At 42.7% G+C, this 27,010-nt stretch overlaps 1 protein-coding gene across 1 annotated transcript in view; it reads left to right on the forward strand.

The window, feature by feature from the left end:
* ADGRB1 (adhesion G protein-coupled receptor B1) overlaps window positions 1-27,010 on the forward strand; it is a 285,191-nt gene that overhangs the window by 113,439 nt on the left and 144,742 nt on the right. The window contains exons 11-14 of the mRNA XM_070748372.1: window positions 4,547-4,615; window positions 10,560-10,668; window positions 14,679-14,822; window positions 24,639-24,714. Coding sequence (XP_070604473.1) covers window positions 4,547-4,615; window positions 10,560-10,668; window positions 14,679-14,822; window positions 24,639-24,714 — 398 coding nt within the window. The remainder of the gene's footprint in view (window positions 1-4,546; window positions 4,616-10,559; window positions 10,669-14,678; window positions 14,823-24,638; window positions 24,715-27,010) is intronic.

Below are 27,010 nucleotides of genomic sequence, written 5' to 3' on the forward strand. Positions count from 1 at the left end.
CATACATATCCAATAAATAATAATAATAATAATAATAATAATAATAATAATAATAATAATAATAATAATAATAATCTGTACAAAGTTGAATGGGCGCAACAGCATGTGAAATTGATTGTCAATCATTGCTGCTTCCTAAGTGGACAGTTTGATTTCACAGAAGTTTGATTTACTTGGAGTTATATTGTGTTGTTTAAGTGTTCCCTTTACTTTTTTGAGCAGTGTACATAGACATTAGACGATGCTCAGCAGAGTGAGGGCAAGAGAGAAAAAATTGTCCCTGTGTCTAATTGGGCATTGGCCTACAATGCCATCTTGAGGGGAGAATTTGAAACAGTCTATGTCCAAGATGTGAAGGGTCTTCAGATACCTTCTCAGCCTTCATTCTGACCCATGCAATATACAGGTCTTCTGGGAAAGGCAGGTTGATTCTAATTGTTTTTTTCTGTAGTCTTGACTATCTGTTGAAGATAGATTACCTGTCCTGTTTGGCTGATGGACAGCTATAGGAGATGATGGTGGTGAAGAACATCTGGATATGACTTTGGAGGTTTCTGGATATGACTTTGGAGGTGGTGAAGAACATCTGGGTATAACATCTGGAGGTTTCAACTCAACTCTTAATGCCTGAGATGCCGAAATCACTGGTGTTCGTATTCTAAGATAATCTAAAAATAATATAAAGCTGGGATTTGTATTCTTTTTTCCAGACTTGAGCATTCAGTAGGATAATCCATCCCCTGGGAGGTGAATTCCCAATATCAAATGCCACTTGTCTATTAAGCATTTTACGTCAATGTTGAGTTGTAGGTCAACTCAAATACTTTGGCCATCGAATGAGAAGGAAGGACAAACTGGAGAAGAGTCTAATGCTGGGAAAAATTGAGGATAAAAGAAAAAGGGAACGACAGAGAATGAGATGGCTGGATGGAGCCACTGAAGAAGTCAGTGTGATCTTAAATGGACTCCAGAGGATGGTAGAGGATAGGAAGGCTGGAGGAATGTTGTCCATGGGGTCATGATGGGTTGGACAAGACTTCGCAACTAACAACAACAATAGTGCAATGGGGTTTTTTTTCATCTTGGCTGGCTGGGAGATTCTGGGAGTTGAAGTTCACCCTTCTTCAACCTGCCAAGATTGAGAAACATTACTATGGTGCTTCTCAAAACCCATACTGAAGGTATTGTGTGAGGAAAACAAATCCAGATAAATGAATTCTTCATACCTTCTTAGAAGTTCTACTTTCATTTTTTCTTGAGCTTTTTCCATAATTTCTAGCAAAGATGGAATAGAAGATCGGGCTCAGCAATGGATAGATCACCTCCAGTTGAATAGGTTGGTAGATCTGAGAGATATCCTTACAATGTCTTCTTCACACAGCATCTGTCTTTCAGTCATAGATAGCCATGACTACATGCCTTAAAAATCTAAAACCCTTGGTCCCAATTGTTAGGACTCTGTCCAGTCGGTTGAGTTGGCAATATATAAACCCACAATCTATGTATAGTGGTACCTCTACCTAAGAATGCCTCTACTTACAAACCTTTCTAGATAAGAACCTGGTATTCAAGATTTTTTTGCCCCTTCTCAAGAACCATTTTCCACTTACAAACCCGAGCCTCCGAAACTGTAACCAGAAAAGGCAGAAAGAAGCCTCCATAGGGCCTCTCTAGGAATCTCATGGGAGGAAACAAGCCTGGAAAAGGTGGAGAGAAGTCTCTGTGGGGCCTCTCTAGGAATCTCCTGGGAGGAAACAAGGCCAGAGAAGGTGGGGAGAAGCCTCCGTGGCGCCTCTCTAGGAATCTCCTGGGAGGAAACATGGCCGGAAAGAGTGGGGAGAAGCCTCCGTGGCGCCTCTCTAGGAATCTCCTGGGAGGAAACAGGGCCTCCACCCTCCCTGTGGTTTCCCCAATCACATGCATTATTTGCTTTTGCATTGATTCCTATGGGGAAAAAATGGCTTCTTCTTACAAACCTTTTACTTAGGAACCTGGTTACGGAGTGAATTAAGTTTGTAAGTAGAGGTACCACTATATGTAGCTTTAACTGTATGCTATTTCTGATTGGTTAATTGTGTTGTTGTGTTGCAGGTTGCGGTAAGAGGGAGCTAGAGGTCACAGCTCTCTTTCTCTCTCACACACACTTTCTTTGACATTCTGTTCTCTGTTGTATCTAAGCTTTGTTTATACTTTGATATCTTTGTTTACTCTGAATGATGAGTTAATCAATAAGAAGACTTTGTAATTGTATATTCTTAATTTAATTTAATTTAATTCATTTGACTTCTATGCCGCCTAATCCCAATGGGAATCAGGGTAGCTTACCGCAGTAAATAATACATGCAATATAACAAATGACAAATATTAGTTGATAAAGAACAGTAAAACCAAAATAAACTCAGTGAACTATCCAATCAGATACACATGGCTACAGAATCAGTTACAATTTGGCCATGATGTTACATTCATGGCCCCCAGGCCTGCCAGCAAAGCGAGGTCTTTACCGCCGTTTGGAAGGATAATAAGGTGGGAGTGGTACAGACATTGGGGAACAGCTGGTTCCACAAGATTGGGGCAAACACAGAGAAGGCTCCCCCGCAGGCCCATCAACCTGCATTGTTTAGTGGATGGGACCAAGTCCTTGTGATCTAATAGGCCTCTTGGAGGTATATAGAAGGAGACGGTCTCGTAAATAGTCTGGTCCTAAGCTACGTAGGGCTTTGTAGGACCATTATGTGTGTGACCTGGACTGTTTATAGGATTGTGCTATTTCTTAAAGTAAACTTTAACTCAAGTTAGTGTATCTGTGTGTGGCTGAATTGACAACTACTCTCGTAAACATTTCCATGTGCATATCCTTGCTATTCAAGGGGTGCTTTGCACATAAGTTAACACCAATGACCGACTCAGATTGAATCTAAAGCTGTCCTGGATTTCTCCTCATTATTTAATGAATGAATCTGAGGGGAAGGATTCCTTTGCCTTAAGATGGGGTGTCAGCAGTGAAGGGCTACTAAATTTTTTACTACCACACTGTGGCCATGCCTTATGCATTTTCTTTCAACATCTTTCAGTGCAAATTGGGTGCTCTGGGGTGGAGCTCCATTTTTGCTACCCCACTGCATCCCCCCCCCCCGGTCTGGGCAGTAGCCCACACCTGGGTGTCAGGAATAAGTTTATTCCTGAAGGTAATATTACAATGCAAGTAGATGGTTTGTAACCATGGGAAAGGCAAATGTAAGCCATAATCAGTATGTAATCATGGGTTGGCTAAATGTGTTGCAACCTGATTGACTGTAACCTATATAATAGGGGTAACACCCTGGCATGGGTGTGGTTTTATTTATCTATCTATCTATCTATCTATCTATCTATCTATCTATCTATCTATCTATCTATTTATTAGATTTGTATGCCGCCCCTCTCCGAAGACTCAGGGCGGCTAACAATAATATAAAAAGACAATGTAAACAAATCTAATATTAAAATAATCTAAAAACCCCCAATTTAAAAAACCACTCATACATACAAGCATACCATGTATAAATTCTATAAGCCTAGGGGGAAGGGAAATTTCAATTCCCCCATGCCTGACGACAGAGGTGGGTTTTGAGAGCTTGCGAAAGGCAAGGAGGGTGGGGGCAACTCTGATATCTGGGGGGAGCTGGTTCCAGAGGGTCGGGGCCACCAAAGAGAAGGCTCTTCTTCTGGGTCCCGCCAAACAACATTGCTTAGTCGACGGGACCCGGAGAAGGCCAACTCTGTGGGACCTAACCAGTCGCTGGGATTCGTGCAGCAGAAGGCGGTCCCGGAGATATTCTGGTCCGATGCCATGAAGGGCTTTATAAGTCATAACCAACACTTTTATTCATTCATTCATTCATTCATTCATTCATTCATTCATTCATTCATTCATTCGATTTTTATGCCGCCCTTCTCCTTAGACTCAGGGCGGCTTACAACCTGTTTAGCAATAGCACTTTTTAACAGAGCCAGCCTCTTGCCCCCACAATCCGGGTCCTCATTTTACCCACCTCGGAAGGATGGGAGGCTGAGTCAACCTTGAGCCGGTGATGAGATTTGAACTGCTGACCTACAGTCAGCTTTCAGTGGCCTGCAGTACAGCACTCTACCTGCTGCGCCACCCAGGCTCTACACCCGGTTTATTATAGAGAGTGGTTTGTTATAGAGTGGTTTGTTATAGTAAAGAGGGGTTTGTTATAGAGTGGTTTCTGCTGGGTGGATTGTAGTTAGTGGTTGCAGTATTTGATGTAATGGTAGTTATATAAAAGTATTGTGGATAATTTATTATAGTGGTTAAGTGTAAAGGTGATAGTTTATTTAGAGAAGCAGTTTGATAAGAAGAAAAGTAAAATATATTTTTACAAGGTATAGTGGCTACTTGGTGGGATAACCTCTGCATGAGCAAAACTCTCCCCCAACATGGGGAAGGTGATGAAGAGTTGATCAAGGGGTGTGCCAATAGGGGTGTGTCAATTTCAGGGATGAATCCGCTGGCTTTCTGATTTCTTTTTCTTTTTCTCAGAACTTCGTCCAGGTAATTAGCAACATCTTGACGGAAGACAACCGAGACAAATGGGAAGAGGCTCAGCTGGTATGTGAATCTTCAATTTCTTGATATAACTTCTCCTGGAAATTGCTCCGAGTTTATAATGCAGGTGGTCCTTGATTTACGACCAGTTGCTTGTTGGTCGTAAATCAAGGACTAACTGCATAATAAACTATATACCGTGTTTCCCCGAAAATAAGGCACTGTCTTATATTAATTTTTGCTCCAAAAGTTGTGCTATGTCTTATTTTCGGGGGGTGCCTTATATTTCTCAAATAAGATAAATTCACAGGCAGAAAAGCTGACACCCCCAAAGAAAGTGTACCGTACGGTACACTGATTACGGTAAGGTACCTGTCAGTATGGCACACACACAAACGACGGCACTTCTATGGTACAACAAACAGTATACTCCCGCTATTGCAGCTTCCAGCCACCAGAGGAACTACAGTCTACGCACTGAAGTGGAGACTGTAATGGCAGTGAGACAGCAGCAGACTGTGTCTGCTGTACTGGACAGTACAAAGCGATGGAAGGGGCCAGCAGGGGACGCCACATTATTACGGTACCGCTATGAACAGCTTTGAATGGTACCGTATGTTTTTCCACCATATCGTATGTAAACTTGACTACACCTTATTTTCGGGGGGTGCCTTATATTAGCAAATTCTGCAAAACCTCTGACATGCCTTACTTTCGGGGTACGTCTTATTTTCGGGGAAATGGGGGTAGTAACAATTGCTTAGCAACTTGTGGAAGTTTTGATGGATCCACCTAGGGAGTATTTACAATCCAGATTTGAAGTTTTGGTGGTTGAGCACTTCACGATCATCATGTGATCACATCAAGGGTTAGTATCTTAATGCAGGGGTAGGCAAAGTTGGCTTTTCTGTGACATGTTGACTTCAACTCCCAGAGTTCCCAACTTAGCATAATTGGCTCAGGAATTCTGGGAGTTGAAGTCCACAACTCATAGAAGAGCCAATTTTGCCTGTCCTAAGGGACTAGTGTTATGTATGTAAAGGGCGTAAATTTATTTATTGTTAGAGTTGAAAGGGACCATGAAGGCCATCGGGTTCAACCCCTTCCCCAAGCAGGAACCCTATAGTACAGTGTTTTTCAACCAGTGTGCCGTGGCACATTAGTGTGCCACGAGACATGGTCAGGTGTGCCGCGAAGCTCAGCAAGAGAGAGAAAGAGAGAGAAAGAAAGCAAGAGAGAGAGAGAGAGAAAGAAAGCAAGAGAGAAAGAGAGAGAGAAAGAAAGCAAGAGAGAGAGAGAGAAAGAAAGCAAGAGAGAAAGAGAGAGAGAAAGAAAGCAAGAGAGAGGGAAAGCAAGAGAGAGAGAGAGAAAGAGAGAGAGAGAGAAAGCAAGAGAGAAAGAGAGAGAGAAAGAAAGCAAGAGAGAGAGAGAAAGAAAGCAAGAGAGAGAGAAAGAGAGGCTGGGAAGGAGGGAGAGATAGAAAGAGAGCAAAAAAGAGAGGAAGGAAGGAAGATAGAAAGAAAGAGGGATGGACAGAGAGGGGAAGGAAGGAAGAGAGAGAAAGAGGGAGAGAAATAGAGCAAAAGGGAGGAAGAGAGAGATAATTATTTTTGTCCAAACTTTTTTTAGCCCCTCCACTCCCCCCCACTCAATGTGCCCCATGATTTTGTATATGTAAAAAATGTGCCGCGGCTAAAAAAAGGTTGAAAAGCACTGCTATAGTACACCAGTCAAGTGACAGTTCAATCTTCTCTTAAAAATGTCCAGAGTGTTGGAGTTCACAACGTCCGCTGGTAGGTTGTTCCATTGGTTGATCGCTCTGACCGTCAGGAAGTTCCTCCTTATCTCCATGTTGAATCTCTCCTTGGTCAGCTTCCAGCCGTTGTTCCTCATCCGGCCCTCTGGTGCCCTGGAGAATAAAGTGATCCCCTCCTCTCTGTGACATCCCCTCGTATACTTGTAGACTGCTATCATGTCCGCTCTGGTCCTCCTTTTCTCTAGGCTATCCATGCCCAGTTCCCTCAGTCTCTCTTCGTAAGTCTTGGTTTCCAGTCCCTTAATCATCTTGGTTGCTCTTTTTTGCACCTTCTCCAGAGTTTCAATGTCTCTTTTGAAGTGTGGTGACCAGAACTGAATACAGTACTCCAGGTGTGGCCGGATCAGGGCGTAGTAGAGTGGTATTAAGACTTCCCTGGCCTTGGAGTGTATGTTGTAAATGTAAATAGATCTATGTAAATGTAGCAATTTACATCCCGGCTGTGGATTGGTTGAAACCGCGGGCGGGAAATTCAAACGGCTGCCTAAGCCAGGCCTCTATGGGGGAAAATGTTTAAAAGAGGCAGCCTGACCACGCAGCTCCCAATCTTTGCCATTACCTGTTCATTCAAAGTTCTGCAAGTCATTACATTCCAGCCAATTCTTAATAAAACAAGAATCAGGCTACAACGTGTCTGACCATTATTTCAACTATAACAACTAGAATGCACAATCACCTGGTATTTGGCTCACCCAGCCAATTTCCGCGTCTAAATCAGGACTAGAACTCACAGTCTCCTGGTGATCTGTGTTAGCAAAAGCTTCAGAAGAGAAGGATTTAGGGGTAGTGATTTCTGACAGTCTCAAAATGGGTGAGCACACACTGGGAAAATGCAATGAAATAAAAGTAGTTGCACGATTTCCACTATGGCAAAATTGGATAGGTGGGTGTTTCCATGCCTTCACAGTGGCTAAAAAACCTGATATTGCAGCATTAGAAAGAGAGATGCCTGATCTCTTTCACTCAATTGGTTGAAGATCTGATTACTCCACAGGCAATCCTCAACTTACGACCATTTGCTCCCCAGTCATAATGGACCACTCTAGAGATATTTACACCCTAGTTCCAAAGTTTTGGCTGCCTCAACTTCTTGGCTTTGCTAAAGGGGTCTAGGACAACTCACCATGCAGGATAAATTCTGACCCAACACCCAAACACGATAAATTCTCTGAACTGAACTCAAAATATTCCATTATTAGGAGGGCCGGCAGCCTAGGCAAAAAGTTTATCTCGCATACTAACAAATTTGTCCATCTGGAAGATGAATACAGTGATAGACAGAATGGGGAGAGGCAGAGATCCATGGAAGCCAATTAACCTCTGTAGGTCTTCAATGACCTTCTGAAACAATAAAAAGACCATATGTTCCCTCGCTTTTCGTGGGGGATGCGTTCCGAGATCACCTGCGAAAGTCGAATTTCCGCGAAGTAGAGATGCGGAAGTAAATACACCATTTTGGGCTATGGACAGTATCACAATCCATCCCTTAACATTTTAAACCCCTAAATTACCATTTCCCATTCACTTAACAACCATTTACTCACCATTATTACTGGTAATCACCATTCAATAAGACACTTAGTGATCCTGATATTTATAAACATAATTATTTATTAACAATAATTATTTTTTTGTTATTCATTTGCAAAAATTATTAGTTTGGCGATGACGTATGATGTCATCAGGCGGGAAAAACCGTGGTATAGAAAAAAAACCGTGAAGTATTTCTTTAATTACTATTTTTTGAAAAACCGGGGTATAGGCTATTCGCGAAGTTCGAACCCGCGGAAATCGAGGGAACACTGTAGTTGTGTGTCACACCTATTCATCTCGGCCCTTGCATTTTATCCAGAGAGCTATGGCATATAGTACAGTTGCTTCCTCCCATATTTGGGAATGCCAGGATTATTTCGACAGGAAAACCAACCATATAATTATTTCAAATAATGAACTTGAATTGTTGAGTTGTGGCTAGTTGGCTGCAGTGAGTCACCTTCGAAAAGAGATTCAAAAACTGACTCAGCCAATTGGCTTAGGAACCAGTTGGCTAGTAGATTATAAGGTCTCACCTCCAGCCTGTTTATGCCTTAGTTCGTTTTTTTTATCCCCTTTATTAAATTACAGATACGGAATTAACCCATTTTCTGCTCTGCTCCACTGCACCGAACTATCAGCTCCGGAGGGGAAGCTTCCACTGACCTGATTAAGCATGTTGTGTTAATAACTTAACTGAAGATTTTATCTTAGCCAATTCCCACGTCTTTTTCCCCTAGAGCCCCCCTGTGGGGTGATACACATAGAAAAATGCCATGGTGGCTCAGACAAAGACATTTCCTTTTTTTAAAAAAAAGGGATTAGGCAGCTTTTTCTAGCTTCCTGCATCTCCACGTTGCAGAGTTTCGTTTGAAAATCTGCTTAAAAAGATTTGACATCGAGGTACCTTTGATAATATTGAACTAAGCTTCCAAGTGTCACTTTGTCTTCTCATCTACAGGCTTGGCTTTTTCAAAAGGCAGCACAATTTGTGTGTGTGTGTATGTATGTGTGTGGGTTTTCCTTTTTTCTCCTCTTACAAAGGAAAGGAAGTCTAGCAAACAGTTTTGTACCTACAAAAGCTTAGTTTTTATTTATTTTTTGATCAGCGCCTCCGGCCTCTTTACAGCACGGAGACGGTTTGTGTAGCAAGCAAGGCACAGAAACCAGGAGATGGTGAGTTCTAGTCCCACTGTAGACATGAAAAGCGGCTTTGAGGCTTTGGGTTAATCGCTAGGAGACTGTGAGTTCTAGTCCTACCTTACTCATAAAAGCCAATTGAGGGATTTTTGGGCCAATCATTTGGAGAATGGGTGACTTCTAGTCCTGATTTTGATGTAAGAAGTGGCTGGGTAACTTTGGGCCAATCACCAGGTGACTGTAAGTTCTAGTACTACCTTAGACATGAAAGAGGGCTTGGAGACCTTGGGCCAAGCATAAATGGATTGTGATTTTTAGTTCTGATTTAGACAAATAAGCTGCCTGGGTGACTGGGTCAATCACATAGAAACATAGAAGACTGACGGCAGAAAAAGACCTCCTGGTCCATCTAGTCTGCCCTTATACTATTTCCTGTATTTTATCTTAGGATGGATATATGTTTATCCCAGGCATGTTTAAATTCAGTTACTGTGGATTTACCAACCACGTCTGCTGGAAGTTTGTTCCAAGGATCTACTACTCTTTCAGTAAAATAATATTTTCTCATGTTGCTTTTGATCTTTCCCCCAACTAACTTCAGATTATGTCCCCTTGTTCTTGTGTTCACTTTCCTATTAAAAACACTTCCCTCCTGGACCTTATTTAACCCTTTGACATATTTAAATGGTTCGATCATGTCCCCGCTTTTCCTTCTGTCCTCCAGACTATACAGATTGAGTCCATGAAGTCTTTCCTGATACGTTTTATGCTTAAGACCTTCCACCATTCTTGTAGCCCGTCTTTGGACCTGTCCAATTTTGTCAATATCTTTTTGTAGGTGAGGTCTCCAGAACTGAACACAGTATTATTCCAAATGTGGTCTCACCAGCATTCTATATAGCGGGATCATAATCTCCCTCTTCCTGCTTGTTACACCTCTAGCTATGCAGCCAAGCATCCTACTCGCTTTCCCTACCGCCTGACTGCACTGTTCACCCATTTGGAGACTGTCAGAAATCACGACCCCTCAATCCTTCTCTTCTGAAGTTTTTGCTAACGCAGAACTGCCAATACAATACTCAAATGGAGGATTCCTTTTCCCCAAGTGCATTATTTTACATTTGGAAACATTAAGCAGTTTCCATTGCTTTGACTATTTATCTAGCCATTGCATTATGGTTGTGGGCATGTGCTATCGCACCATCGCATATGTGTACGCCCTTCTGTTACCCAATCAAAAAAAAGTTCACCATCACCATCATAGAGGAAACAAGAGGACAGTCACCATGTGCTTTACTGCTTAACTGGTACTTGCATACCAGTTGCCAAGACTCTGAATTTTAATCATGTGACCATCAAGATATTGCAAAGGTCATTGAATGTGTAAAAACAACTACTAAGTCTCTTTTAGCAGACCTTTGATTGGTCACTAAACAAATGGTTGTAAGTTAAAGAATACCTGTATGCCCTTGGGTCCCACCTGCCCTGTTTCACTGAGGTTGTGCTCCCATGTTGCAGATGGGGTCCAACATCAAAGAACTTTTCCGACTTCTGGAGGACTTCATTGATGTCGTCGGCTTCCGCATGAAAGATTTTCAGGATTCTTATCAAGTGACCGACAACTTGGGTGAGTACGTTGGACCGGTCTAAGTCCCCCTCTTGCTTGATTTCTAAGTGGTAGGATCCAAATACTGAGACAATGGATCCGGTCCCTCCATCCAGAGATACGAGGGTTACCCATAAAGTAATGTTACAAGGCATGTACGAATCCCACGAATCCCAGAAACCAGTTAAGTTCCACAGAGTTGGCCATCTCCGGGTCCCGTCAACTAAACAATGTCGTTTGGCGGGACCCCGGGGAAGAGCCTTCTCTGTGGCGGCCCCGACCCTTTGGAACCAACTCCCCCCAGATATCAGAGTTGCCCCCACCCTCCTAGCCTTTCGTAAGCTCCTTAAAACCCATCTCTGTCATCAGGCATGGGGGAATTGACATTTTCCCTTCCCCTAGGCTTATAAAATTTATGTATGGTATGCTAGTATGTATGATTGGTTTCTAAATGGGTTTTTTTTTTAATTAACTTAAATATTAGATTTGTTTACATTGTATTATTATTGCTGTGAGCCGCCCCGAGTCTGCGGAGAGGGGCGGCATACAAATCTGATAAATAAATAAATAAATAAACAAACAAACAAACAAACAAACAAATAAATAAAAAATGTAGCTCTCTCGGGGAGTGTTTGTGGGGGAGATTGGTATAACTATTGTGTATATTGATTTCTCCTGCATTGTATTGTGCTGGGGATTATGGCTACTGATTGATTAAGCACGGTTCGAATCATGTACTGTTGCCGAATTGCCTTAAGTCACTTATACATCTTGTTAATTCTGGCAGATTCTTCGGGATTTTCTCTGGAGTAGAAAACTACCCCAGACATGAGTGTCTTTTGTTTAGAACAATAGAGAAGGCACAAGAACCTACAATGGTAGACAATTATCATACCACAGATATGAGGCTTCCAGATATCACTGTCCTTATTTATGATGTGCAGGACGTTTTAAGTCAGGCATTGATACGAAGGTTATACAGAAAGTAAAGTTACAAGGCATGTATCTCTCACGGGGAATGTTCACAGGAGAATTTGGTATTGCTATCGTGTAGTGGGAAACCAGCGGAAGAGAATGACCAGTGCCAGGGGTCAGTAGATCCTCGACTGGCCTTGTGGTGAAGGTTAGAGATGAGCGTCCTCATTCCATTTCCCTCCAAGTGCGAAGTGCAAAACGGCTACGGAATTTCAATTTTGGAAGGAGGGAAATTAATGATGAAGACAGAAGTAGCCGGCCGGCCGTTGTGATTGATGACGTGGTGCAGAAAATCGACCCATTTTGTCAAATGTTGTCTTGACATTACGCCCTCTCTATAGAAACATAGAAGACTGACGGCAGAAAAAGACCTCATGATCCATCTAGTCTGCCCTTATACTATTTTTTGTAATCTTAGGATGGATATATGTTTATCCCAGGCATGTTTCAATTCAGTTACTGTGGATTTACCAACCACGTCTGTTGGAAGTTTGTTCCAACAATCTACTACTCTTTCAGTAAAATATTTTTTCTCATATTGCTTTTGATCTTTCTATAAACTGAAACGATTTCGCGATGAATCGCAGCAGCGTTCATGCCCTTAGAACATAAGAAGAGCCCTGCTGAATGGGGCCAAAGCCCATCGAGTCCAGCATTCTGTATTATACAGTGGCCCTCCAATTGTCCAGGGGGATCTTGAGCAGAGAGAGAAGGCAAGACCCTCCCTATCCCCTGACCCCCAACAAATGGGACTCAAGGGAACCCTGACTGCCTCAACCAACATAGAGGCGGCACTTGGACATCCGTTTCAATAACCACCATGGATACACTTGGCATCCATGAATCTGTCTAATCCTGCCTTGAAGCTATCCAGGCTGACAGCTGTCACGACCTCTTCTGGAAGGGAATTCCATCAACCAAGGACCCTCTAGGTGAAGAAATATTTCCCTTGATTTGTCCTCTCTTTCTTACCTATGAGCTTTAGGGAAGACCCCCTCGTCCTAGTATTGTGTGATAGAGAAAAGAATTATTCTCTATCCACCTTTTCTATTCCATGCATGATTTTATACACTTCGATCAAGTCACCCCTTCAACGCCGTCTTTCAAGGCTGAAGAGACCAAGGCGTTGCAACCTGGGTTCATAAGGGAGAGGCTCCATTTCCTTGATCATAGCATCCAGGTAGTGTATTACAGCGCGCACTTCGCACCTGGAGGGAAACGGAATGAAGACACTCATCTCTAACCTTCACCATAATGCCAGTCAATGATCTACTGATCACTGATACGGCTCCTTCTCTTCCACTGGCTTCCCACTACATGATAGTAAAACCAACTTCCCCCACGAACATTCCCCGCGAGAGCTACGCACCTTGTAACCTTACTTTACACATAACCCTCGTAGCTCTCAGATGAAGAATTGCTGAGCTTCTCAGAAACTCAGGGCAGTCGAGGTCATACTACAATGAGTGTTTTGACCCATTTTGTGTTTATGGGAAAAGAGATGCCCAGCAGTTGTGATTTATGCCTCTCCTGGTAGTTTACACTCAAAATCCCTCCCAAAAAACAAAACAAAATTAAACATAATAAAATATAACGATGCGGATGGGCATGCAAAGTGCAATGGTAAAAACCCACATCATAAAAAAGAGCTTTGAATTGCAGCCTGCATGATTCCCGCTGGTGGAGATGAAAAAAGTCCTTTCAGAGGCATAGAAAAAACACAGAACTGGAAACTGCTATTAAAGTGCATCGGAATATTCAATGTTTGGAGTGGAGATGGATGGTTTGGGCTGCAGTTGCCTCTACTTAAAAATTATTAACTGTTGAGGGATCTCTGGGAAAGTGAAACTGTTGTAGTTTTTTTTGCATATTAATGATCAGAATGAGACAGGTTACTTCAACTGTTCATTATGCGCTATGATAATTGGGTTTGAATTTTGTCTTTCTTTCTCTCTCTCTCTCTCTCTCTCTCTCTCTCTCTCTGTCTCTCTCTCTTTGTTTTTTTCTTTCTTTCTCTCTCTACCTCCTTTCCTTATTTTTTTCTCCTTTCTGTCCTTCCCTCTTTCTTTCTTTCCCTTTCTTCCTACCTTACTTAATTTTTCTCTCCTTCTTTCTGTCCTTTCCTTCTCTCTCTATCTCTCTCCCTCCCTCCCTCATTTTCCTTCCCTTCTCTTCTCTTTCTTTCTTTCTCCTTTCCTTCCCTCTTCTGTCTCTTTTTCTTTCCTTCCTTTCCTTTCCTTTCCTTTCCTTTCCTTTCTTTCCTTCCTTTCCTTTCTTTTATGGCCTTGTCTTTCTTTCTTTCTTTTTTCTTCCCTCCTTGCTTCCTTCCTTTCTTTCTTCCTTTCTTCTTTCCTTTCTTTCTTTCTTTCTCTCTGTCTCTCTCTCTCTCTTTCTTCTTTTTTCTCTCTCTCTCCATCCCTACCTCCTTTCCTTATTTTTTTCTCCTTTCTGTCTTTCCATCTTTCTTTCTCTTTCCCTTTCTTCCTACCTTTCTTAATTTTTCTCTCCTTTCTGCCCATTCTTTCTCTCTCTCTCTTTCTCTCTCTCTCCCTCCCTCGTTTTCCTTCCCTTCTCTTCTCTTTCTTTCTTTCTCCTTTCCTTCCCTCTTCTGTCTCTTTTTCTTTCCTTCCCTTCCCTTCCTTTCCTTTCTTTCCTTTCTTTCCTTTCTTTCCTTTCTTTCTTTCTTTGTCTCTCTCTTTCTTTCTTTCTTTCTCTCTCCCTCTCTCCCTCCCTACATCCTTTCCTTAATTTATTTTCTCCTTTCTGTCCTTCCCTCTTTTTTTCTCTTTCCCTTTCTTCCTACCTTACTTAATTTTTCTCTCCTTTCTGTCCTTTTCTTCTCTCTCTATCTCTCTCTCCCTCCTTTCCTTCCTCTCTCCCTCCCTCCCTTCCCTTCTCTTCTCTTTCTTTCTCCTTTCCTTCCCTCTTCTGTCTCTTTTTCTTTCCTTCCTTTCCTTCCATTTCTTTCCTTCTTTTTCTTTCTTTCTTTCTTTTTTTCTCTCTCACTCTCTTCCCTTCTTTCTTTCTTTCTTTCTTTCTTTCTCTCTTCACTCAAGTTGTCAGTATCCAGAAGCTGCCTGTTAAGGCAGCTAAAGCTCTCACTTTCCCTGTCAAAGGCTGGCGAGGAATGGTGGATTGGGCTCGCAATGCAGAAGACAAGGTCACCATATCGAAAAGTATTTTCTCCACGGGAGTATCAGGTGAGACTACACGCTGCAGTTTCTCGGTGGAATGCAATAATAATAATAATAATAATAATAATAATAATAATAATAATAACAACAACAACAACAACAACAGTTGGAAGGGGCCTTGGAGGTCTTCTAGTCCAACCCCCTGATTAGGCAGGAAACCCTACACTACTTCAGACAGATGTTTGTCCAACATCTTCTTAAAAACCTCCAGTGTTGGAGCATTCACAACTTCTGGTGGCAAGCTGTTCCATGGATTAATTGTTCTCACTGTCAGGAAATTTCTCCTTAGTTCTAAATTGCTTCTCTCCTTGTTTAGTTTCCACCCATTGCTTCTTGTTCTACTCTCTGGTGCTTTGGAGAATAGCTTGACTCCTTCGTCTTCTTTTCTTTTTCGTTTAAAATATTTTTATTAATTTTCCATTTAAAAGAAATACCACAATAATAAGAACAGAAGAAAATCAAAGAAAATTAAATTAACAATAGTACTTACAGATATTAGCATTATATTAACATTAAAGTCACTATATTTAGATTATACTAATTATACACCAGACTTGAACGGGTCCAAAGACGGGCTACAAGAATGGTGGAAGGTCTTAAGCATAAAACGTATCAGGAAAGACTTAATGAACTCAATCTGTATAGTCTGGAGGACAGAAGGAAAGGGGAAGACAGGATCGAAACATTTAAATATGTTGAAGGGTTAAATAAGGTTCAGGAGGGAAGTGTTTTTAATAGGAAAGTGAACACAAGAACAAGGGGACACAATCTGAAGTTAGTTGGGGGAAAGATCAAAGGCAACATGAGAAAATATTATTTTACTGAAAGAGTAGTAGATGATTGGAACAAACTCCCAGCAGACGTGGTTGGTAAATCTACAGGAACTGAATGTAAACATGCCTGGGATAAACATATATCCATCCTAAGATAAAATACAGGAAATAGTATAAGGGCAGACTAGATGGACCATGAGGTCTTTTTCTGCCGTCAGACTTCTATTTTTCTATGTTTCTATATTAACATCAAAGTCACTATATTTAGATTATACTAATTATACACCAGACTATAATTTGTCTCAAGTATATAAATCAGTGCATTCTTTCTTCTATCAACAAAATAATTTCATATATACTTCAATGATTTCTCATGGAGGCTATATTGCCCCCCCTCCCCAAATTTTCAAAGTTCTTCTCTACTCCAAATAAGCGTGGAAGGGTCAGGCCCTCAGTGAGGCTGCCGAGGCCCAAACATTCTTCTCCAGTGGCCTCCCCTTTCACAGAAGTAATTGAGAGTAACACAATTATGGGTGCCGGATGAATGCTAATTGCTGTTCTGAGAAATTGCTAGGAGGGAAGAAATAAAAGCTGTTTTAATATAGAACAGCGGGTCAAAATATTAAATGTAATTTAGGTTTGGACCGTCATGGCAAATTTCTAGGTCGGTGGGCAGGTGGGAGATGGGGAGACAAGTTAGATTAGATTAACAGAGAGGGAAGGGACCTTGTATGTCATCTAGTCCAGCCCAGCAAGGAAGAGAAACTACACAATTTCTGACAAAAGTTGAACGTGTGAGGAAGTGTGAGACAGACCACAGCCAATGTTAACGCAACCAATAGGAGAAGCCACAAAAAAGGAGGGTCAAGGAGGTACATTTGGCTGACAATAGCCAACCGAACATCCTACCGCCACTCCAAGAGTAATCTTAGGATCTGTCCCTCAGCATATCGGATTGATAAAGAAATAATGGATGGAAACTGTTTTGTCGGGCTCTCTGGTAGACTCCTCCCAAAAATTCACAGGTACAAATTTCAGACACACACACGTTTGAAAATTCAAAACAATGTTCTTTATAATGAAAAGTCACTTAAACCAAGCCCTCTTTTGGTATAGCAAAGCACATTCGTCTCCAAACAAACTGGTAATTGGTACAAGTCCCTTATCAGTTCTGTGATACTTAGCTTGCAGCTGTGAGGCAATTCACAGTCCTTCTTCTTTCACAAAGTGAAACACACTTTGCTCTGGTTTAGTTTCAAAGCGGGGAAAAAGCAACACACAAAAGGTCAAAGTCAGTAAAGCAGTCACGAAACACAACGATCAGATAATCCTCCACAATGGCCAAACCCACAGGCTGCTATTTATAGCAGCCTCACTAATGACCACAGCCCCACCCAACCACAGGTGGCCTCATTTTCTTTGATAATAATCTCTCAGTTGTTGCTGCCTATGCATCGCTCTCCACATGCGTGGCTGTATCATTAACTCTTGTTCTGAATCCAAGGAGGAGAGAGATAATTGATCTCCTTCTGAGCTGTCTGCCACACTCTCCTCCTCCCTGTCACTCATGTCTTCTTGGTCAGAGGAGCCTTCATCAGCAGATTCCACCGGGGGGAAAGCAGGCCTGCAGCATGTGGATATCTCCCCCACATCCACAGTCCTTGGGGCAGGAGCTGGGCCAGAGCTAACCACAACAGAAACTAATGAAAGAGGGAAGCAACCTGGCTTTGAGGAGAAACTTCCTAGCAATTGTTTTGCCGGGCTTCACGTTACGAGCCCCAATTAAGTCAGAAATGTAAATTCAAACACACACACTGTTGTAAAGTAAACAGAGAGTCGGTTTATCAAAACAAAAGTATTGTACACACGCACTTTAAACAACCAATGTGCTCTCCCACAAACTACGAGCCTGGAATGATGTGAAATGCAAAAACAAAAACAGGGTAGATAAAGGCAGCTGTGAAGGCATCACAGCCGTCCCCCTTCAAGAGTCCACAAACTGTACTTAACTGTGAAATATCCAAAAAGTCTTTGTAAATCCTGGAACAGTCCAAATCAAGCAACACTCGTCCTTCTCAAATGGATAATATCCCATGCAATTTAACAGCAGCCCCATTAGCCCTAGGTCTTCTCCCTTATCTTCTACGATACTTGCACAGTTGTTCCCTTCTCGTCATAAACCTGCGCCTGCGAGCATCTATTAATCTCTCTTCCTCTGAGTCTGATGACTCAATAATGGGGTCATTAGCTAATGGGCTGCCTGCATCTACCTCACCGTCCAATCCTGCTTCACTCCCAGAGTCTGCCCTTGACACAGAATCTTCACTGTCCGAAGCTGTTGGCAGTAAAACCGGTCTCTGATAACGTGAGGATTCTCCGAAACCAACATCCACAATCCTCAGAGCAAGAGCTGGCCCCGATCCAACCACAACAGCAATGAGGCAATTACCACATCTTTTTTTCCTAAAAGAGGATGGAAATATTGGTGCATCTTATACACCGAATACAACCATTATTTTGGGCTCCCAAAGCCCCGCCCCCACACTCCATTTTTGGGCCCATTTTCCACAAAAATTGGGTATGCAGAGGGTTTGGGAGGCCTGCAGAGTGTTCCTAGGGGGTCGGAGAAGGTAAAAACACCTCTATAATGCTTGTTCCAAGCATCTACAACCCTTTCAGTAAAATAATATTTTCTGATCTTTCCCCCAACTAACTTCAGATTGTGTCCCCTTGTTCTTGGGTTCACTTCCTATTAAAAACACTTCCCTCCTGAACCTGATTTAACCCTTTAACATATTTAAATGTTTCGATCATGTTCCCCCACTTTTCCTTCTGTCTTCCAGACTATACAGATTGAGTTCATTAAGTCTTTCCTGGTACGATTTATGCTTAAGACCTTCCACCATTCTTGTAGCCCATATCTTTATCCATATCTTTTTGTAGGTGAGGTCTCCAGAACTGAACCCAGTATTATTCCAAATGGGGTCTCACCAGCGCTCTATATAAGGGGATCACAATCTCCCTCTTCCTGCTTGTTATACCTCTAGCTATGCAGCCAAGCATTCGACTTGCTTTCTTACAGTTTCCTACAGAGCGATCAAAGTAGTCTTTGACTTACAGAACTTCATTTAATGATCATTCAAAGTTACAACTTTGAATGTGGGATATCCTATCCAATTGTCCCCATAGAGGGCTGCTGACGAAACGCAGCCTACCGAACCTGCTCGATGGGCCCTCGTTTTCCACAACAGTCGTTCCCAACTTCCATTTCTGAGCAGTATTGGTCCCATGAGCTGGTGTCCCATCATGACACAACTTTAGCAATTTTGCACAGCGCGAACTAATTGTGCTCCAGCCAGTACGTTGGTTTTTTTTTTTTAAGGAAAACATAAAATCGAAGAGGCACTTAATTGGAGCAACAGTGCTACAATGGGAATAGACAATCAGACTCAGAGAAGCAGGATGGTTGGGGCTGCTAATTGAAAAGGGACTTAAGTACCCTCAATTAAAAGGTTGCACAGAAGCAGTTTTCGCTTGTTTTCTGAAAACCAACACAAAGAAGCGACTCCAGCTCAAATCCCTTCGTTCTTAATAGAAACATAGAAACATAGAAGACTGACCGCAGAAAAAGACCTCCTGGTCCATCTAGTCTGCCCTTATACTATTTCCTGTATTTTTTCTTACAATGGATATATGTTTATCCCAGGCATGTTTAAATTCAGTTACTGTGGATTTACCAACCACGTCTGCTGGAAGTTTGTTCCAAGGATCTACTACTCTTTCAGTGAAATAATATTTTCTCACGTTGCTTTCGATCTTTCCTCCAACTAACTTCAGATTGTGTCCCCTTGTTCTTGTGTTCACTTTCCTATTAAAAACACTTCCCTCCTGGACCTTATTTAACCCTTTTATATAATCACTTGGTCATTGGAATTGCTTGGTCATACTGGCATGGAGAAGACAGCTGGGTACAGAAACACTTTTTTATAGCTGACACCTGATCCCCAAACTGTCAGGGGATGTCAACCAGTACAAATAATAATAATAATAATAATAATAATAATAATAATAATAATAATAAACATATCAGGAAAGACTTCATGAACTCAATCTGTTTGGTCTGGAGAACAGAAGGGAAAGGGGGGGACATGATCGAAACATTTAAATATGTTCAAGGGTTAAATAAGGTCCAGGAGGGAAGTGTTTTTAATAGGAAAGTGAAAACAAGAACATGGGGACACAATCTGAAGTTAGTTTATTTATTTATTTTATTTATTTATTATTTAGATTTGTATGCCGCCCCTCTCCGCGGACTCGGGGCGGCTCACAACAAGGCATAAACAAATCGTACAAATCCAAATAGATTCAAATAAATTTAAATATTTTAAAAGTTTAAAAAGAACCCCAACATACTAACAAGCACACACACAAACATACCATACATAAATTGTACATGCCCGGGGGAGATGTTTCAGTTCCCCCATGCCTGACGGCAAAGATGGGTTTTTAGAACTTTACAGAAGGCAGGGAGAGTAGGGGCAGTTCTAATCTCTGGGGGGAGTTGGTTCCAGAGAGTCGGGGCCGCCACAGAGAAGGCTCTTCCCCTGGGGCCCGCCAACCGACATTGTTTAGTTGACGGGACCCGGAGAAGGCCCACTCTGTGGGACGTGATGGGTCGCTGGGATTCGTGCGGCAGGAGGCGGTCTCGGAGGTATTCTGTTCCAATGCCGTGAAGGGCTTTAAAGGTCATAACCAACACTTTGAATTGTGAATGGAAACTGATCGGCAACCAATGCAGACTGCGGAGTGATGGCGAAACATGGGCATACCTAGGTAAGCCCATGACTGCTCTCGCAGCTGCATTCTGCACGATCTGAAGTTTCCGAACACTTTTCAAAGGTAGCCCCATGTAGAGAGTGTTACAGTAGTCGAACCTCGAGGTGATGAGGGCATGAGTGACTGTGAGCAATGAGTCCCGGTCCAGATAGGGCCGCAACTGGTGCACCAGGCGTACCTGGGCAAACGCCCCCCCTCGCCACAGCTGAGAGATGGTTTTCTAATGTGAGCTGTGGATCGAGGAGGACGCCCAAGTTGCGGACCCTCTCCGAGGGGTCAATAATTCCCCCCCCAGGGTAATGGATGGAGAGATGGAATTGTCCTTGGGAGGCAGGACCCACAGCCACTCCGTCTTATCCGGGTTGAGTTTGAGTCTTTTGACACCCATCCAGGCCCCAACAGCCTCCAGACACCGGCACATCACTTCCACTGCCGAGACCAACCAGGAGGGACACGGATCCAGTAAACAGGTGGCGGAACTCACAGATCCAATGGCCTTGTCCACTTCATCAGGTGTCACCAGATCAAACTCTTCCCAGACAGGTGTACAAGTACGTGCCCCAGTCACCTCGACTGACTCGTTGTCAGTAGACTCTGTTTCCCAATTGGAGTCGAGATCGGCCCGGATCTGAGCAATTTTATCAACGAAAAACGTGTTAAAATCCTCGGCACTGCTCTGCAAGGGCTCCCCAACTCCCCCCTGATTAAGTTGGGGGAAAGATCAAAAGCAACATGAGAAAATATTATTTAACTGAAAGAGTAGTAGATCCTTGGAACAAACTTCCAGCAGACGTGGTTGGTAAATCCACAGTAACTGAATTTAAACATGCCTGGGATAAACATAGGTCCATCCTAAGATAAAATACAGGAAATAGTATAAGGGCAGACTAGATGGACCAGGAGGTCTTTTTCTGCCGTCAGTCTTCTATGTTTCTATGTTTAATAATAATAATAATAATAATAATAATAATAATAATAATAATAATAACAACAACAACAACAATAATAATAATAGCAACAACAAAACAACAATATTAATAACAACAATAACAATAACAATATGAATGGTAATGAATGTTTTTAATTATATTAGAATTTTTAGAAACATAGAAACAAAGAAACATAGAGGATGTGTCTTATACTCCAAAAATATGGTAGTTTTCCCCATTGCTAGGAAGTTGCTTCTTGTCTTCCCTTCTGGTGCTTTGGAAAATAAATCTATTACCTCCTTTTAGTAGCAGCCCTTCATATCCTGGAATTATTCTTATTTATTGGATTTGTATGCCGCCCCTCTTCGCAGACTCGGGGCAGCTAACAACAATGATAAAAAACAACATGTAACAATCCAATTTAATAAAACAACTAAAAACCCTTATTATAAAAACCAAACATACACACAAACATACCATACATAACTTGTAATGGCTTAGGGGAAGGAATATCCTAACTCCCCCATGCCTGGCGACAAAGGTGGGTCTTGAGTAGTAGGAATTCTGCAATCATGTCACTCCTGGCCCTCCATCCCTCTCAAACCTGTGACCGGGGCAGCAAACAATCATAAAAACAATTAAGAGAGTTTTTAAAAAAGAAATAAAATACAATTAGCAGCCCGGAGATAATTGCAATTCTTTGGACTCGCAGGACAATTATATCTCCCTGCTGCTTGCAGATACAAATCCTATCACAACATACAAAATCCATCAGATGGCCTCAAACCAGCCTTAATAAGTACAGGGTGTTCTTGACTTAAAACAGATTGTTTAGTGACCACAAGAGCCGCCCAGGGTCCTTAGGGAGTTGGGTGGCATACAAATTGAACAAACATCCTAGACCCATTCTAGAATATAGCTCATCTGTTTGGAACCCATACTGCATTTCTGACATTAATACCCTAGAAAATGTCCAGAAATACTTCACCAGAAGAGCTATTCACTCCTCTACCCATAACAGAATACCCTATGAAACTAGACTTACAATCCTGGGTCTTGAAAGCTTAGAACTACGATGCCTTAAACATGATCTAATTATTGCCCACAAGATCATATGCTGCAATATCCTACCTGTCAAAGACTACTTCAGCTTCAACCACAACAACAGAAGAGCCCACAACAGATACAAGCTTAATAATAACCGCTCCAAACTTGACTGTAAAAAAAATATGACTTTAGTAATCGAGTTGTCGAAGCATGGAATTCTCTACCGGACTCTGTAGTATCATCCCCTAACCCCCAACACTTTACCATTAGGCTATCCATGGTTGACCTCACCAAGTTCCTAAGAGGTCAGTAAGGGGCATACATAAGTACACCAGAGTGCCTACCGTCCCCTGTCCTATTGTCTCTCCTATATTTCCTATATCTTCTCTTCTATCCCTATATCTTTTTCTGCTATTCTCTCATAGTTATATTTCACTCCTTTATTTTCTCCTCTATTCTCCCTTTAATATATTCTACCTGATTATATCCTCTGTAACCCTCATTGTGTATTATTGTGTATTGGACAAAAACAAACAAACAAACAAACAAATAAAAAACAAAGAAACAAACAATAATATAATAATAACAACAGGGTTGTTATTATCACATCTTCTTAAAAACTTCCAGTGTTGGAGTATTTACAACATCTGGAAACAAGTTGTTCCACTGTCAGGAAATTTGTTTGTTTGTTTGATTTTTATGCCGCCCTTCTCCTTAGACTCAGGGCGGCTTACAACATGTTAGCAATAGCACTTTTTAACAGAGCCAGTATATTGCCCCCACAATCCGGGTCCTCATTTTACCCACCTTGGAAGGATGGGAGGCTGAGTCAACCTTGAGCCGGTGATGAGATTTCTCCTTAGTTCTAAGTTACTTCTCTCCTTATTTAGTTTCCACTCATTGCTTCTTGTTCTATGCTCAGGTGCTTTGGAAAATAGGTTGACTCCCTCTCTTTTGTGGCAACTCCAGAGAGATATTGGAACACTGCTATCATGTCTCTGCTAGTCCTTCATTTCATTAAACTAGACATACTCAGTCCCTGCAATTGTTCTTGATATGTTTTAGCCTCCAGGCCCCTAATCCTTTTAGGGGGATCTTCTCTGCTGTCTTTCCCTAGTCTCAAAATCTTTTTTACATTGTGGCAACCAAAACTGAATGCAGGATTCCAAGTGTGGCCTTACCAAAGGCCATTATGAAACTTTATAAGAAGTTTTCACTTTTCCATTGTTGTGCAAAAATTAATCCCGCCATATTTTTTATAGAAACATAGAAACATAGAAGATTAATGGCAGAAAAAGACCTCATGGTCCATCTAGTCTGCCCTTATACTATTTCCCATATTTTATCTTAGAATGGATATATGTTTGTTTGTTTGTTTGTTTGTTTGTTTGTTTGTTTGTTTGTTTGTCCAATCTCCTCTTGAAAGTGTCCAGAGTTGGGGAGTTCACAACCTCCACAGGCAGGTTGTTCCACTGGTTGATCGCTCTGACCATCAGGAAGTTCTTCCTTACTTCTAGGTTGAATCTCTCCCTGGTCAGCTTCCAGCCGTTGTTCCTCGTCCGGCCCTCTGGTGCTCTGGAGAATAGAGTGGCCCACTCTTCTCTGTGGCAACCCCTCATGTACCTATATACAGCTATCATGTCCCCTCTGGCCCTCCTTTTCTCTAGGCTATCCATGCCCAGTTCCCGCAATCTCTCTTCGTAAGTCTTGGTTTCGAGTCCCCTAATCATTTTGGTTGCTCTTTTCTGCATCTTCTCCAGAGTTTCAGTGTCTCTTTTGAAGTGTGGTGACCAGAACTGGATGCAGTACTGCAGATGTGGTCTGACCAGGGCATAGTAGAGTGGTATTAATACTTCCCTGGTCTTGGAGTGTATCCCCCTGTTGATGCAGCTTAGGATGGTGTTGGCTTTTTTGGCCGCTGCTGCACATTGTTGGCTCATGTTTAGTTGATTATCCACCAAGACTCCAACATCTCTTTCGCAGTCACTACTGCTAAGAGGGGTTTCTCCTAGGCTGTATGTGTGTCCAGGTTTTTTTTTTTTTATCCTTGGCATGTATTAAATAAAATTATGTGCAGAATTAAGTAAATTTGACATCTTTCATATCTTTCCTGGCTTATTCCCCATAGAAAGAGTTCTGGTTTTCTTTCAATTCTCTTCTCCAGTTGTGTTGTGCTGTTGTGAGTCTTTTGCTCCATGTCTGTCTTCACTCTGATTGTTTTTGTTGTTTCTTCACAGAGACTGATGACTCCGCTGTCTTTGTGGTGGGAACGGTGATTTATCGCAACCTGGCTGGGATTCTGGGCCTTCAGAGGTAAAGTGGTGGAAACAGATGACCCTTTGCTGCGTTTTGGAGTCCCCCCAATGAATGCTGGACATAATGACTTTGACCTCCCACTTTTGACCTCCGGGATACAGTCTTGGCATGTGGGTTGTCGCTAGTGAAGGGCTGCAAAATATTTTACTACCACAAAGTGGGTGTGGCTTATTTTGCAGGTGTGGCTTGCCGGCCATGTGACCAGGTGGGAGTGTCTTGATAATCATGTGACCGGGTTGTGGCTTAAAGGTCCTGTGACTGGCTTAAAGGTGGCCATTGCTGATTTTTCAGGGGGGGGGGGGGTTGCTCCTGCACGTGCATGGAAGCAAAGAAATTGCCAAAAATTCATGAACTCTTGCGCATGAGATCTCGTTTGATGTACATGTGCAGAAGCCAAATCTCACGCCAATGGGTGCACGTGCGCCAGACATGCGCGAGCCTGTGATGGTCCCAGAGAGCTCACCAATAGCGGCTAGCAAGTGCAAACTCCGCCTGGTTGTAGCTAATAGGATAATAAGCCTGGTTTTCTGGGCTAGCTAAGGGAAGAATGAATGAATGAATGAATGAATGAATGAATGAATGAATGAATTCATTCATTCATTCATTCATTCATTCATTCATTCATTCATTCTCCTTAGACTCAGGGCGGCTTACAACATATTACCAGTAGCACTTTTTAACAGAGCCAACCTATTGCCACCACAATCCGGGTCCTCGTTTTACCTACCTTGGAAGGATGGAAGGCTGAGTCAACCTTGAGACGGTGGTGAGATTTGAACCGCTGACCTGCAGATCTACAGTCAGCTTCCATGGCCTGATGTACTGTACTCTACCTGCTGCAACACCCCAGAATCAGATGTTTGCAAGATTGACCTATCGTGGAATTGCCCCACAGCTGTCCAGATGCAGTCAGAGACACTGACAGCAAATATTGTCTGCCATAGGGGAAACCACAGAGAGGGTGGAGGCCCTGTTTCCTCCCAGGAGATTCCTAGAAAGGCCCCACAGAGACTTCCCCCACCTTTTCTGGCCCTGTTTCCTCCCTTGAGATTCCTACTGAGGCCCCACAGAGGCTTCTCCCTGCCTTTTCCGGCCCTGTTTCCTCCCAGGCTTCTTCCCACCTTTTCCGACCCTGTTTCCTCCCAGGAGATTCCTAGAGAGGCCCTATTGAGGCTTCTCATTGCCTTTTCTGGCCCTGTTTCCTCCCAGGAGATTCCTAGAGAAGCCCCACAGAGACTTCCTCCACCTTTTCTGGCTCTGTTTCCTTCCTTGAGATTCCTACTGAGGCCCCAAAGAGGCTCCTCCCTGCCTTTTCTGGCCCTGTTTCCTCCCTTGAGATTCCTAGAGAGGCCCCACAGAGGCTTCTCCCTGCCTTTTCCGGCCCTGTTTCCTCCCAGGCTTCTCCTTGCCTTTTCTGGCCCTGTTTCCTCCCAGGAGATTCCTAGAGAAGCCCCACAGAAACTTTCCCCACCTTTTCCAGCCCTGTTTTCTCCCAGGAGATTCCTAGAGAGGCCCCACAGAGGCTTCTTCCCACCTTTTCCGACCCTGTTTCCTCCCAGGAGATTCCTAGAGAGGCCCTATTGAGGCTTCTCATTGCCTTTTCTGGCCCTGTTTCCTCCCAGGAGATTCCTAGAGAAGCCCCACAGAGACTTCCTCCACCTTTTCTGGCTCTGTTTCCTTCCTTGAGATTCCTACTGAGGCCCCACAGAGGCTCCTCCCTGCCTTTTCTGGCCCTGTTTCCTCCCTTGAGATTCCTACTGAGGCCCCATGGAGGCTTCTCCCTGCCTTTTCCGGTTACAGTTTCGGAGGCTCAGATTTGTAAGTGGAAAATGGTTCTTGAGAAGAGGCAAAAAAATCTTGAACCCCCGGTTCTTATCCAGAAAGGTTCGTAAGTAGAGGCGTTCTTAGGTACCACTGTATGTTTATCCCAGGCATGTTTAACTTAAGTTACTGTGGATTTACCAACCACGTCTGCTGGAAGTTTTCTCCAAGCATCTAAGCTACATCTGGTTGGGGGATTATGGGAGTTGAAGTCCACCCATGTTAAAGCCAATAATGTTGAGCCTGATTGTCTTCTCTCTGGATGCACATCATCAGAGCATCAGCCTGCGATGCTGTGGCAAATGAGCACATCCTTTGCTATCTCTTCAGTGCACATATCATACTTCACTGCACTGCAGTAGCTGTTTCAGCCATGACTTGCTGATTCAGATGTGCTGAACCTATGGATCGAAAAGAGCCTTCGGAGAAATCTAAAATCTCCCTCCACAGCAGAAAGTTGGAAACCTTGCTC

Source organism: Erythrolamprus reginae, chromosome 3, assembly GCF_031021105.1.
Source record: "Erythrolamprus reginae isolate rEryReg1 chromosome 3, rEryReg1.hap1, whole genome shotgun sequence".
Classification (NCBI taxonomy): Eukaryota; Metazoa; Chordata; class Lepidosauria; order Squamata; family Dipsadidae; genus Erythrolamprus; species Erythrolamprus reginae.